Raw genomic sequence first — 13686 nt, 5'->3', positions numbered from 1 at the left:
TGAAAATGACATGAAACATTATTCTCACAGTTCTCAAAGGGTTCATGTAATTGGCAAAATGCATTTTGGAGGCATAAGAAGCAGTAGCCATAACAGAGCGGAGGTTCAAAAGCCAACTGGATAATAACATTAAAGATTATAGCACATTTGCTCATATTGTGTCTTGTGTTTACGGCGTACGAGCTGCCTCAGTTTGAATACATCCAGTGGGAGGTACTGGGTACCTTCCCTGCTGCGTGTGTGCAAAGGGGCCTGAGGGCAAGAACTCCGGATAACACTTTTTTAAGCCTGTGTACAAAACAAAACACTCAGAAGTGACTGTGTTTGAACACACTGATCTAATTCAGTTAATCTGATGCAGTTAATGCTGATAATGAGGAATAATTAAAGAGGTATTTAAACAGTCTAATCTGCACACTTTAAATACTCTCCAACTTTCAAATCTGGAACAGATGTAGATTTTTATATATATTTATTAATAGATTATATTTATTCTTTGTGCAGTTAATTTGTCTATTTTTTATCTCCTCTATAGCAGTTACAATCTATGAGTGGCTTTATTATGTATATTTGTGTATGTATTTACATCCATGCAGATGGGAATGCTCTACAGCACTTTTTTTTCTAGGCTTTTTTTTAGTGCTTTACTATTTTTGTTTTCTACTTTTCCTTTCTCCATTTGAACAGGAAACTTGCTGTTTTTGTTCCATAGGTCTTAATACTGCCATCCAACTGCCAGCCATCAATCTACCTCTGCTCTACAAACAACAGCTGCTCATCTCTAGACACTTGGCTTGTCACTTAGCTGGTCATTTCCTCTAGCAGCTTAAAGCTCCATATGTCATGTTAACACGTAGTCAGGTTACTAAAGATGCTACATGAAAATAAAAAAAAAATGGTGATGTTTTCTTTGAAGAGGTTTGACTTTGAGATAGACAGCTGTCAAGTGATCCAGGGGTGTGTTTGGCAGACGCAGAGCTGCTGGGATCCTTTTCGTCATAAGTGAACTTCAAATGACCTAGCAAGGAAAGTGGATCGGTTGAAATTGAGTTAGGATGAGAGGTAACCCAAAGGACAGCAGCTGTGTCTTTTTGCCAGCATAACCTCGGTCCACATCCCACTGGTCGTTATGCATGGCACATTATTAGCCCTGCCATCTCAGTTGTTTCAGACAGTGTAGCTATTGATACCACTATAGTTAACCACATCAGCACCACAAGGTTTGTATCAGATTCCACAATGAACCTTCTTGTCTGTTTTCTCACTTCTCTAAGTCGCATGAAGAGGCTATTGCTGGGAACCATTGGCATGTTAAATTGAATTCGCACTGGGTGCTAACATTACACTAGCTGGCTGAGTGTCTTACAGTTGATTTCAAGTCTTCCACAGCTTGACAGAAATAGACACTTAAGTTTTGTCTAGATTTGTGCTGCGTCTATTGTTTCTGGGAAGCTTTCCCATTTCATGTAGGAGGAATTGGACCCTCACAGCAGGAGAATTGTTTTTGTGTGAGAGAATGACTTGTGTGTGAGTGTCTTATGAGTTTATGCATGTCACCATATGTTTGTACAGTAGTTTGTGTTGTGTGTGTGTGCAATTCACTGTGAGGTTCTGTGCACTCTGCCACCCTGCGCTGGAGGGGTGTTTGTCCAAACGGCGCCAATGTTTGCACAAGGCTGTCACGATGACTGGGCTGGCTGGCCCGGACACTGCTCATCTGAAACGCAGGGCAGACTAAAGTGCTCTTAAAGCTCCATCTGAAGCCCTGCTTATCACAGATAACATCTAACTGGAGGGAAAACAGATAACTAATACAGTACAAGGGAAATAACATGACTATTCACCCATTTGATATGATTGTATAAGATCATTTGTAGTTGTGTTAGCTTATGTATGGCCATCTGTTTAGCACATCAATGAGAACAAGTGCTTGCAGATGTAGGCTTTTTCTTGTGTTTATGTGTGCATACCTGTGGTAGCTGGACAAATAAACATTATGATACAGTATGTAAGGACTGATGGTCATTAGTATATATTATTCTTGGCCTCATCCATCTTGTCATTCTTTCATCATCCTCTACCGTCAGCCAACCATTAACACTAATCTGAATCAAACCCATGATAGTAAAAGTAAATATGCAACATTTTTGAAAAGACTAAAGCCACATACCAGCATAGTGCGTTATTGACAAACATAATTTGCATTTCACCTTTTTAAAAACAATGATACACTTCTCCAGTGTGCCTTCTGCCATTATGAGACACATACTATAAATGATGACTTATTTTAGGTTATAGTTTTGTGTCATTGCCTGTGGGGGCTGGACCTTTGTGGAAAGGGTGGAGCCACCCAGTGAGGTTTGTCCAGGCTCAGGTGTCCTAGACCTGCCATTTGTTTTCAGGCCATTAACTCAGAATAGCGAGCAGTATGGTGTCACTCAGTGGGATTGCTGTCCATAAGGCACTTTTTCACAGGCAATGATGGAGTACTCATTGTTACAGCGTCATAGTTCAGCTCACAGCCACAAGCCATTCTGTCACACATATAATTGTCACTGAAAGTTATCTGCTAATTTAAATCATCTTTACATTTTTGTCCTATGCACTTGATCTTGTCAGGATACGGTGGATTAATGGATCAACATTTGGAAATAAAGTGTGATCTCTCTTTTGGTGACATGCATTATATCTATCTTCTTCTGAAGTTGAGCTTAGCGCTAGTATACATTTTACACTGTTCCCTGGCTTTTAGGCAAAGAGCATGCAGACTTTTAATGACCAACCGTGGCATTGTAAGTGAGCAAGAAGCTGCAAAGTGCTATGATGACTCAGTGGTAATCTGTGATTGGCGACAGTGGCACTGGGGTTAATGTAGCGGAACCCTCTCTCCGCCTCCCGTGCCCCCTAACCCCCTCCCCCCTAGTGTGGTCCCATCCTCTCCACCGGCCCTCTGTCACGCTTGACTCACCAGGGGGTGACTTTTGAGTGACAGGTGGAAGGTGGACCATGATTGGCTGATGCAGGAAAGTGGCTGTGGGTGTTTGAGTGCGGACAGCCAATGGCACGGTCTCGGCACAGTTAGCTTAAAAACAGCTCTCCAGTAGTGATAGAGAGTTTTTCTGTGTGTGAGTGTGTGTTATCTGACACAGAAGGAGAGAGTGAAAAAGCACAAGGTGAATATGAGAGGAGACTAAACAGATGAGACTTATGGGATTCTCTGAGGTGAGATCTGTGTTTCTTTTTTTGGTTTAGGTCAGGAGAGTTGATGTTGAGGGATTTTGTTTTCACGGGAGAGTATTGATGGGGTTTCAGTCAGGACGCAACATATGTTGAAACTGTTGAGTATGTTTTCCTTGGTGGACCATCAACGGCTAAAGCGCGGAATAATCTTTTTTGGCTTCTCTGTTTATGGATAAACTGTTGTCTTGAGTATGATTTGTGACCAGATGCACACAATTTATCTGAAGTAAATATGCTTAAATGTTCCTAGAGGGAATTCAGGCTTTTCTCTGACTTTCTTTATGAGAATAAAATGCAATACTCATTCTCTCTTACTTTAAAATTGCCCACTTTATATCTCTTTTCCCTGTGTTCCTTGTTGTAATGTCTCTGTGTTTTGTCCTTCTGTCTCTTCACAGTCGACCACAGCTGTGAGAACTGCACGGGTGTGAGTGAGTGGCCTGGCTGGACCTCGTCTCCCTCCCTTCATCTCTCCATTAATCCTCCCATCTACCCATCCCGTCTCTTGTCGTCTCAGGCACCATGCTGATACAGTGGCTGGCTTGGTTGGCCCTGCTGTCTCTGGACTGGGCTCCAGGCAGCTGGGCCTTCATCACCACCAGGGCTCAGGGCCTGAGGGGTCGCATCCAGAGAGACCGCAGAAACATCCGGCCCAACATTATCCTCATCATGACTGACGACCAGGATGTTGAGTTGGGTAAGGCTGGCTCCCTTCCTGGTCTTCCTGGAATTCTATGGGCCCTATTTTATTTTTTTCCTTATTCAAAAGAAAACTTTTTACAATGTTTCTTACAATAATATAAGTGATTTCTTTTCTTTTCTTCTCTAAATACAAGGATTCAAAGTTATTGAGTTATTTACAATACAGGGTTGTTTAAAGAAATTCAGTTATAATTTATGCTACCTTTATCATATCAAGTCATACAAATAAAAAATATATAAACTTGTATGATGAAGTGCTGAGGAATATGCTATCTTAATCAGTTGCTTTGTCTTTGAGGGTATTTGCATCAGGATGTATGTGGTCTTCATCCACACATGAAATATTAAGTAGAGGCCATAAGCCAGAGCCGAATGGCCATCTGGCCTATTAACTGCTGAATTCTAATTATTTGCCACTCAGAGAATTCAGTAAGAGAAGGCCAAGTGATCTAAATAGAATGAACTGTGTTCATCAACATGAAAATCAAGTGACTATCATTTTATATGTTGAAAAAAGTGATTTTCATTTCTGAAAAAAATTTTTGTCATGGAGTATATTGACATAACCTATTTTCTCTAGTGTTAAAAATGCATGTAACAAAATTATGATTTCAGTGAAACTATAGCACTCAGGACTGACCTCTATACCTTGTCCTCCAGGTTCTCTACAGGTAATGAATAAAACCCGCAAGATAATGGAAGATGGAGGCACAAGTTTCACCAATGCCTTTGTCACCACACCCATGTGCTGCCCGTCAAGGTCCTCCATGCTGACGGGCAAGTACGTCCACAACCACAACACCTACACCAACAACGAGAACTGCTCCTCCCCTTCCTGGCAAGCTCAGCATGAGCCACGCTCATTCGCTGTCTATCTCAACAACACCGGCTACAGGACAGGTTAGTGAACAAACGCATGCAATCACATATATAGGCACATTTCTACGTGCATTAAAGGCCTGTTATAATAATATGGAATTATTGCATTTTTCAGGTTATGATTGGGTACCATCTCACTTTTTGCCAAGATATTGTCAATCCCTGCCAGCTCAAATGTCCTGCTGGCCTCTCTATTTTCACTCAATGTCAATTTTTATAGTAAGCTAGACTCCACCGCCCTGCCTGGCTGTCTGCTGTGAGAAATGCAAACACAGTGAGCGTGCCAGGTCGCTGTCATGTCCCATCAGACAGTGTCTGTGTGAGTGATGGGCAGGCGTTGGACTGGGCAGCTCAGTGGGGTCCTGTGGGCTGCAGCACGGCCTGCGGTTTTCGAGCTGATGCGTTAGTCTGCAATTAGCTTTCTCTGGGACCGCTGGCTCCCTGCCCAGCCCATCTGAGAATGCTGTGCAGTGAAGCCAGATAGAGAGAGACACGCAAAATGTATGCGTCACATACTCGCACACACAGATAAAGTCACACCGATGCACAGAACTGAGATCTTCACAGGCAAAAAGCTGACTAAGAAAACGTACATTTATGGCCTAAGACTACCTGTAAAGAAAACCCTCATTTATCTCTCCTTCTCTTCTGCAGCCTTCTTCGGCAAGTACCTCAACGAGTACAATGGCAGCTACATCCCACCTGGGTGGCGCGAATGGGTTGGATTGATAAAAAATTCCCGCTTCTATAATTACACTGTCTGTCGGAATGGTTACAAGGAGAAACACGGTGCCGATTATTCCAAGGTATGTGTTCCCATCATTTCCAAAAAAGGACCATTAACTCAATCACTCATTTGTTTTCCCTTTATGACCTAATATAAAGAATTCGCCTGACAAATTGCAGGTTTCAATCCACATATAAATACAGACAGTGAAACACTTCAATTATCACAATGTTGTGATCCAGGCTGACAGGAATTCTCATTCGAGAATTAAAGGGAATGAGCTGACTTTAGGTGGCGTCTACTCTTTCTGCACAATCCTTTTATTATGATGCGCCTTACCTCAACATTTAGACACTGTAAAATTGAAGCACCTTTATGAGAAGCCAATGTTGCCTTTGATAAGTGCCACCCTGCACTTGTTTTGTCTCTCCTTCTGACTGTCTACCATGTTCCTTTTCTTTTTGTCCCCCTATTAAGTTTTACAGAATGATTTTTTGTTATAATAAGCTACAATATAAAAGGAGGGGAAATTTCACTTTACCACTCTCCGACTCTAGAGATGAACACTGTGGTTACATTGTGTTTTTGTGGCTCTGGATGGCATCATTCATCAATCTTCCTTTTAAATGTTTTTGTAAGAGCTGTCAGTTTGTTTTCGCAGCTCTATGCCAATATCTTCCCAGGTAGCGTAGTCCAGGGTACATGAGGAATCCATGAGGAGGGTTTATAGTTTGGATACATGTCAAGTTTCAAGATGGCCTGCCCAAAAGATGGGCAAACAAATGTTTGGACTGCTATTCCTCTGCCAACTTGGACTGAGGTGTAAAGTTACCCGCAAGCTGAGACCAAGGTGTTTACAGGACATGGGCTTGGTCAGTAGATTGTGGTTTAAAACCAAATGGACACACTATTTGCTATTTACTGCCAAAACCCTTTAACCTGTTACCACTAGGACAAACACAACTCCTCTTTTTAGATCCAAACAGGGTGAGAAGGTCATGTATTCCACACAGAATGCAGCTGGCACACCAAGTCATTGTGATTATATGAGGCACTTGCCCAGTGATTTCATTCAATTTGCTCCTATTTGATTTTCCATCTGTAGGAGGATGAGTTCATTGAGGATAAGGCCTTTGTCAAAGACCTTTTGTGTGAGCTTTAGCCTGAAAATATGATTCATCCCCTTTTTTTAAAAAAAATTCCATGACAGAAGTCAACTGTCATGAAGACAAAAAGCAGCCTGCTTTGCAAGCCAGATGTGATACATTGGTGTCATCAGTGCTAACAGAAATTTCCACCCATTAGAGATCAAGCTGCTTGAAATGAATAGACAACTTCTCATGTACAAATCTTGTAAATTCAAAGCCTCAAAGCTACAACGCCCTGTTGGCATTGACAGTCAAACTTAAAATATTAAAATATTCATTTTAAATAGTTGAATGTCACTCGGGAATTAAACCATGTGTAAATGAGTTTGTATTATGTGACTGCCACTTAATACTCATCATCTACAAATAGTTCTGGGAAAGGTGATACTCCTGACCTCTGTGACCAATTTATCGCTGCAAGGTATTCCCCATGACACTGTCACTTCCTTTTGACCCGCCAGAACCCTTAGCAGCAGTGGCTCAGATTTTTCGAGAGTTGGTAACAGAGAAAACAAGTATGGCGATGCTTTGCCAGCCTCCATGGGCATGTGCAGCCGCCAGGCCATTAAAGTTGGCCTGGCTATAAAGCCTATTAATAGAGACAGAATGAATCAGCCAAACCCACTTCTGACATTTCAGGGAAATCACCCTTTACCCTTTTATTCTGAACCTGGCACTCCCTTCCGCATGTTGTATGCCAGACAGTGGCACGCCAAAGCTGCAGGTAGAATGGTTAATCTACAGTTGGAAACTTGGCAAACATTATTGTGATTTTAGTTCAGGGTGTGACCTACCGTATATTTAAAAAAAGAGATGCCACCGCGCCTAGAATAAAGGTTTTGATAAAATGTCATGCCTGTCGGTTCTTTGATGTGACAATTTCTCATTTCCTGAGTCTAAACTCTTTACAGGAAGTTAATCTTGCCACTAAAAGTTGAAAAACAGAGCACTCAGAGTCTTTGGGAACTTGTTTCTTTCCCATCTCCTGTATACAAGTCATCACTCACTCCAGCTCATCTCCCCAGTACCGCCTGAGGCTTGTATCTTTTGTGGTTATTATGCCTGATTTGTGTGTTCCATTATCTCCCAGAGTGAATCAATGAGAAGGAAAGTAAACATATGTTAAGAGAAAAGGGATAGAATAAAATTAAGCTAAATAGGAGGAGAATGGATAGCCGGGAGAGGAGTAGAGGGGTGGGAGCTGTCATAACAACATACCATTTCAGAGCGCCAGGCTCCTCTCACCATCAAGTGGTGTCACATTCAATAGTGCAGAGATTCACTGATGAGGCAACAGCCCATATACTGTATACACATACACACGCAGACTCAAGCGCACACTCACATTAACACACACAGACACGCACACATACACACACAGGCAAGCTGCCAGCTGTTGACTCGACAGATTGGTAGTGTAGTGTACTCAATGCCCCCAGTTCATATCCCCACTGGCCCCTCTCCATTTATTTGAAAATGACTAGACGAGGGAAGGCAACATGTCATAGTGATTGGACTGCATTTTATCAAAGCTCGTATTGTTTTGCATTTTTCCCCAGTTCCGTGGGATTTTAGCCCTGCAGCACCTAACTCTCTAATTTATTCATGGTATTTGCTCTCTTTTTCCAGGACTATTTCACAGATCTGATCACCAATGACAGCATCAACTTTTTCCGCGTTTCCAAGCGGATGTACCCTCACCGTCCTGTGATGATGGTCATCAGTCACGCTGCTCCTCATGGCCCAGAGGACTCGGCTCCACAGTACGCCGAGCACTTCCCAAATGCTTCACAGCATATGTAAGTTACACTCAGGCTTGTATTATCACACACATACATCAAACAGATACATTCATCCTTCCTCCATTGGACTTTCAACCCTGTAAAATTATGAAAAATGAATGTTTAGGCCCCTTATTTAGAGATTATATACACAGACATTCTAGCAGCTTTCATCTGCTGCCATATGGAATTTTTCTAGTTAGCATCCAATTTGAGTTTTTATGATTTGGTGTACCTAACATTATTACAGTGCTCACGCCCCTCAATCCCCAGTGATGACAGGTTGCTTAGAAGCTGCTAGGGCCGACGACTCGGCAAGCGTGAAATCAAAATGATTTATCATCCAAGAATAGCTGGGGCACATACCATTAAGAAGGATCAGGGATGGCTTATTTTACAGAGCACTCTCTCATGCCAAGCCCACATCGGCCTCACACAACTCCCATTGCTGAGTTAAGGCATTGCTGCAATAGTGTTCCATGGCAACATGCCCTGCCATCTCTTGGTGGACCCTCTAAGAGGCTCCCAGGATGCACTAGTCCACTGGGTTCGGGGGAGGGATGGTGTTTTCTAGAAGTAGGTGTAGGGTTCAAGGCTGCCATTTCTGCTCAATATTCCTCTTTCTTTCCCAGTGCTTTCAGTAGTTCCCACATCCTTCCTCTCACTTTCTATCCACTTAACATTCCCCACAGTCTGTTTGCTCTGTTGCTCTATCTGTATATCTCTGTTTGTGCCTGTCTCTCTGTTTATCTCTCCCTCTGTCTCCCAGTGTCTTGTCTCTGTTTTCTCATCCCTTGCTGCTCTCCCCACCTCTCCCCTCCTGTGAATTTTCGCAAAGGACTTCCTGATCCTGTCCATATCAATCAGTAGTTTCTCCCCGCGGCTCTTGGGACGAGAGGAATGCATTGTGCACTCTGGAACACCCTTTGTGACATTATTAATTTATTTTTAGCTCGAGCCTCCGGGTGAAGGGGGTGGGACTGAGGCCCGCGGATGGATAAAGGGGTTGCCCCAGTGATTGTGTGTAGGTGCAGTATGTGTGGAATATCTGGTGTGGTTAGCTGGTTGGTATGGGTGGGTGTTTGTTTTGGTGTTTGTTGACTACAGTCTATAACAGACTTTTTTTTTCTCTGGCAGATGTTGTGAAACTGTTTATAATTAACATTTTGACACTGTTCCATTTTGTGTTTGAGTGGGTTCAAGGGGCTTTGGTTACCTTTTTTTTAACAAAATCTATTCAGGACCTGGTAAGGTCATCCATTAATGGGAAGACATGACTGAAAATCTGTCTGGTCTGCCACTTTCTGTCTTTGCAGCAGATGCCATATACCTCTAATTCGTAATGTGCAGAGTTGGGAAGAGACGCCGTGGCAGTAAAGGAGGAGCCGCCTCATAAATCAAATGAGTGTCTGTACTTTTGACAGCAACAATAGCAGGGGAGAGTTTGATGTTAATGTCATTAACATTCCTCAGTTGAAGGTGTTTTTACCCTGTCTCTTAGATGTATGCGAAGCTCCTGACTTCTTTTAAACACTATAGATGTGCTGCGGTTTCTCAATGGCATGTCTTTTTTACAGCAGGGAGTGAATGGAAGTTATTCTGGTCGTCGCTCAACAAGTTGCTTTAGGGAATGTCACTAATCCTCATGCGGGATGTGTCCATGTTAAGTTTTGTAAGGTCAGGAGGCATTCTGGGGTGAACAGCAGGCCTTGGGCTGCTGTAATCCAGGGCTAATACCACAAAACATGACCTATATATGACAGGTGGCAGGTGTGACCTCTACTATGGACTGGTTTTATTCCACTGACCTCTGCATTCCTGGTTCCCTGGTGCCCAGGGCCCCATACCTTGGTGGCCCATTGCCCAGAGACAGGTCCCTTTGTGGTGCTTATTAGACCGCCTGGCTAGGTGGGTGAAGAGTTCACCCTTCTCACAAAGCAGGCCTGAAGGGAAGAGGGCAGAAGGCAGCTCACTCAATCAGAGCAAAGCAGCTCCCATAGCAGGTCTTCATTAAGTATCTAAGTCTTGGTACTTTCTCCAGCGGCTGCTTAGTCAGGTGTGGAACCTGTTTGTTTATGGTTTGTTTTAGGAGTGAATTACTCATAGTAAAAGGGACATTATTGGTTATTGTCACATCACATTCCAACATTACAGACTGTACAACTGACTAACAAAGATTCTGGGGCTAACTTGCACACATGCTTGTAGTATAATTCATCTACTATTTTGCTTTGGACTGCAAAAATCTTGCGAGAAACAAAGTCAACTTCAAATGTTTGTCTACTGTTTATCTCCCTCATTTGCTTTACAACTAATACCGCAGATTGGTGAAAAGCTCCTCTTAGCTATAACTTCACAAACAAAACCGCTTCTCAACCCCTGTTGCTCTCTTTGCCACTCTTGTTTTTCCCCCCCATTTCAAATGACCATGACTTATTGGGTTTTTGGTCCAGAAGTTGTTGCAAACTTGACTTTGGGGCCTATTATTTTCTTAAGCATGTGCCAACCCTCAAATGACTTGTCTGTGCCAAGAGCGCAGTGGAGCAAGGAGACTCTCGTCTCTGTGCGAGGAGAGAGATGGTCGAAGAGAGGTGTGGAAAAACAGCTAAGGTGCTGGCTGCTGACTATTAAGAGGTTTCCTTCAACAAACAGAGCAACTATTGATGTGTGTCAAACGCAGTAGACAACTGTGGCACCTGTTACTGAGCAGTAGTTTGTGAAAAGTAGCAGACAGGTGTTTTTTGGCATCTTAAATGGGGTCTTCATAGCTGTTACGTGCTCTGATAACTCACTTCTAGACAAACATCCATAAATATTTTCTTACTTCTATGCGACTTCATCAGGCACACAGAAAACATGTATGTTCTATTAATTCTAAATACAGGCAGTTTTTTTTCATATGCCTGTCTCCTCTCTCCCTCCATTGTGCCCTCCTAGCACCCCCAGCTACAACTATGCCCCAAATATGGACAAACACTGGATCATGCAGTATACAGGCCCCATGAGACCCATCCACATGGAATTCACCAACTTCCTGCATCGGAAGAGGCTGCAGACACTCATGTCTGTGGATGACTCAGTGCAGAAGGTAAGTGTAACTATTAAAGGATTTTTATATCTGGGTAAGTCTGTTGTCTATCTTCTCATCGTCACTGATTTTACTTCCCAGGTGTATGAAATGCTGGAGGAAACTGGAGAGCTGGATAACACTTACATCATCTATACAGCAGACCATGGCTACCACATTGGTCAGTTTGGATTGGTCAAAGGCAAGTCAATGCCTTATGACTTTGACATCCGTGTGCCATTCTTCCTGAGAGGGCCCAATGTAGAACCAGGAGCAGTGTAAGTCCAAGCAACAACTAAACACATTATTCAGTTTTTTGCTTACAAATTATATCGAATCCACATGTAAAAGATCAAGAAAGAACTGTACTGTGTGTACCTTGATGTTCTCCGTCTGAAGTTTCACCCTTGTTTGTTCAGTTTCCTTGGTTTTGTTTTTTATTATCACTGTGTGTATTTCAGAAGATTAAGTAAACTTGCATGTATTTCTTTAGAAATCCTCATCTGGTGTTGAACATTGACCTAGCTCCCACGATCCTTCACATTGCTGGGCTGGACACCCCTCCAGACATGGATGGAAAGTCCATCCTTAAGCTGCTGGAACAAGAAAGGACTGGCAATAGGTCTGTATGGATCCATCATGCCATGCTGTAATGGATATTATGTACAGTAATTGCAGTGTACATGATATGTGCAACAGTCCTGTTCGTTTGCCGTTATTGAGCAGATGCAAATTTCCATAGCCAAAATAATTGCTTTGCTCCAGCTGAGCACAAAGTGGGTTCAGGGCAATTTGGTGGATTTTCCTTGGCTGCAGGACTTTGGCTTGGATTCACTGAGGTTCTTCTAATGAAGGTTCCCGTAGAATTTGTTTGCAAGTTGAATCATTTGTTTTCCCAGTAAAACCCACAGTACAAACAGTGTCCAATGTGAATGCAAAATAATTGTCCCTTACTAGATATTTGTAAAAAAAGAGCCCAAAAAGCTAGTGTTCAACATTCAACAACAACAACAACAACAACAACAACAACAACAACAACAACAACACATTCAGCTAGCCAACCTAATGTTGGCTCGCTGAATGCCCAACACACTGTAGCTGATGCTGAGTGTATAGGCCATATGAATTCTATAAACTTTGTGCGTTTTGTTTTTCCAGATTCAAACCCAACCGGAAACCCAAAGTCTGGAGGGACACATTCCTGGTGGAGCGAGGGTAAACTGGGGTTCTTTATTCCCTTTCCACACCACAGACACATCCATGTCATTGTAGAGCATTGTGTGTCACACAAACCTGACAAAACATTTCAATGAACCCGAAATCTGCAAGGCTCAATGCACGTTCCCCCTTCCAGCAACACAGCAGCTTTTCCCAGTTATTTGTTATCTGACAGACATTTCCTGACCACAGTCGGCTTGGAAGGCACTGACGGTGGAAGAGGTTGAAATATTCTAAGTTGTTTGCTAAAGCTATAAGCGGCTGGCAAATTATGACAGTTCACAAGAGGTGCTGACACATGCGTAACCAGGTCATTTGATCATTTACAAGAAAAACAAGCTGAGCCTTTGTCTTCCGAAGGGTCTTGTATATATTGAGCACATAATCAGGGCCCTAAACCTGACTTAGCCTGCTGTTCCTGCGCTGGCGGAGACACACGGAAGATACATTTCAGTAACATGGTAGAGCTAGACACGCGCAAAATAAACAAAGGCCAGCCAGTCTCAGGATGATGTTACCTGAGGAATGGCTAGAAGGCTCAAACTCAATCCACTCACAGGACATGTCACCAGCTCCCCCAGTGTGGAATGCAGCAGCCATGCTATAGCCAACACTTGACTGTTTCCCCCAAGACTGTTTTCTTTGTAGTGCACGCGATCGCATACAGTACATGTTCTCTCAAAAAAACCCTGTCAGGTCTTTATTTAACCTCTCCTCTGCTGCCAGATATATGTTGCAGAAAATGATACCTCCAATCTGACAGCCGGCTTTTGTTCACTTAGCATGTTAAGCTGTGTTAATGCCAGGGGTACACTGACAGAAACCTGACAACTTGGAGAGAAATAATCCCATCAAGCTTGTCTTCGTGTGATACAGATTGCCAAAGGAAAAAAAAAAGGTTCAAATTAAGTAAATAAGGAAGGA

At 42.8% G+C, this 13686-nt stretch overlaps 1 protein-coding gene across 5 annotated transcripts in view; it reads left to right on the top strand.

Moving 5' to 3' along the window:
* Positions 1 to 13686, top strand: part of sulf1 (sulfatase 1) — a 36495-nt gene that overhangs the window by 10393 nt on the left and 12416 nt on the right. For 4 of the 5 annotated variants that reach the window (XM_051410305.1, XM_051410303.1, XM_051410306.1 and 1 more), the window contains exons 2-9: positions 3639 to 3937; positions 4603 to 4842; positions 5476 to 5627; positions 8326 to 8495; positions 11415 to 11565; positions 11647 to 11822; positions 12038 to 12166; positions 12703 to 12759. In XM_051410305.1, coding sequence (XP_051266265.1) covers positions 3763 to 3937; positions 4603 to 4842; positions 5476 to 5627; positions 8326 to 8495; positions 11415 to 11565; positions 11647 to 11822; positions 12038 to 12166; positions 12703 to 12759 — 1250 coding nt within the window. In that variant the 5' untranslated portion in view covers positions 3639 to 3762. The remainder of the gene's footprint in view (positions 1 to 3638; positions 3938 to 4602; positions 4843 to 5475; positions 5628 to 8325; positions 8496 to 11414; positions 11566 to 11646; positions 11823 to 12037; positions 12167 to 12702; positions 12760 to 13686) is intronic. The other variant, XM_051410304.1, reaches the window with a different exon arrangement.

This window comes from Dicentrarchus labrax, unplaced genomic scaffold (assembly GCF_905237075.1).
Source record: "Dicentrarchus labrax unplaced genomic scaffold, dlabrax2021, whole genome shotgun sequence".
NCBI lineage: Eukaryota > Metazoa > Chordata > Actinopteri > Moronidae > Dicentrarchus > Dicentrarchus labrax.
The sequence above is the reverse complement of the archived record's forward strand: the minus strand, read 5'-3'. Positions and strand labels throughout refer to the sequence as shown.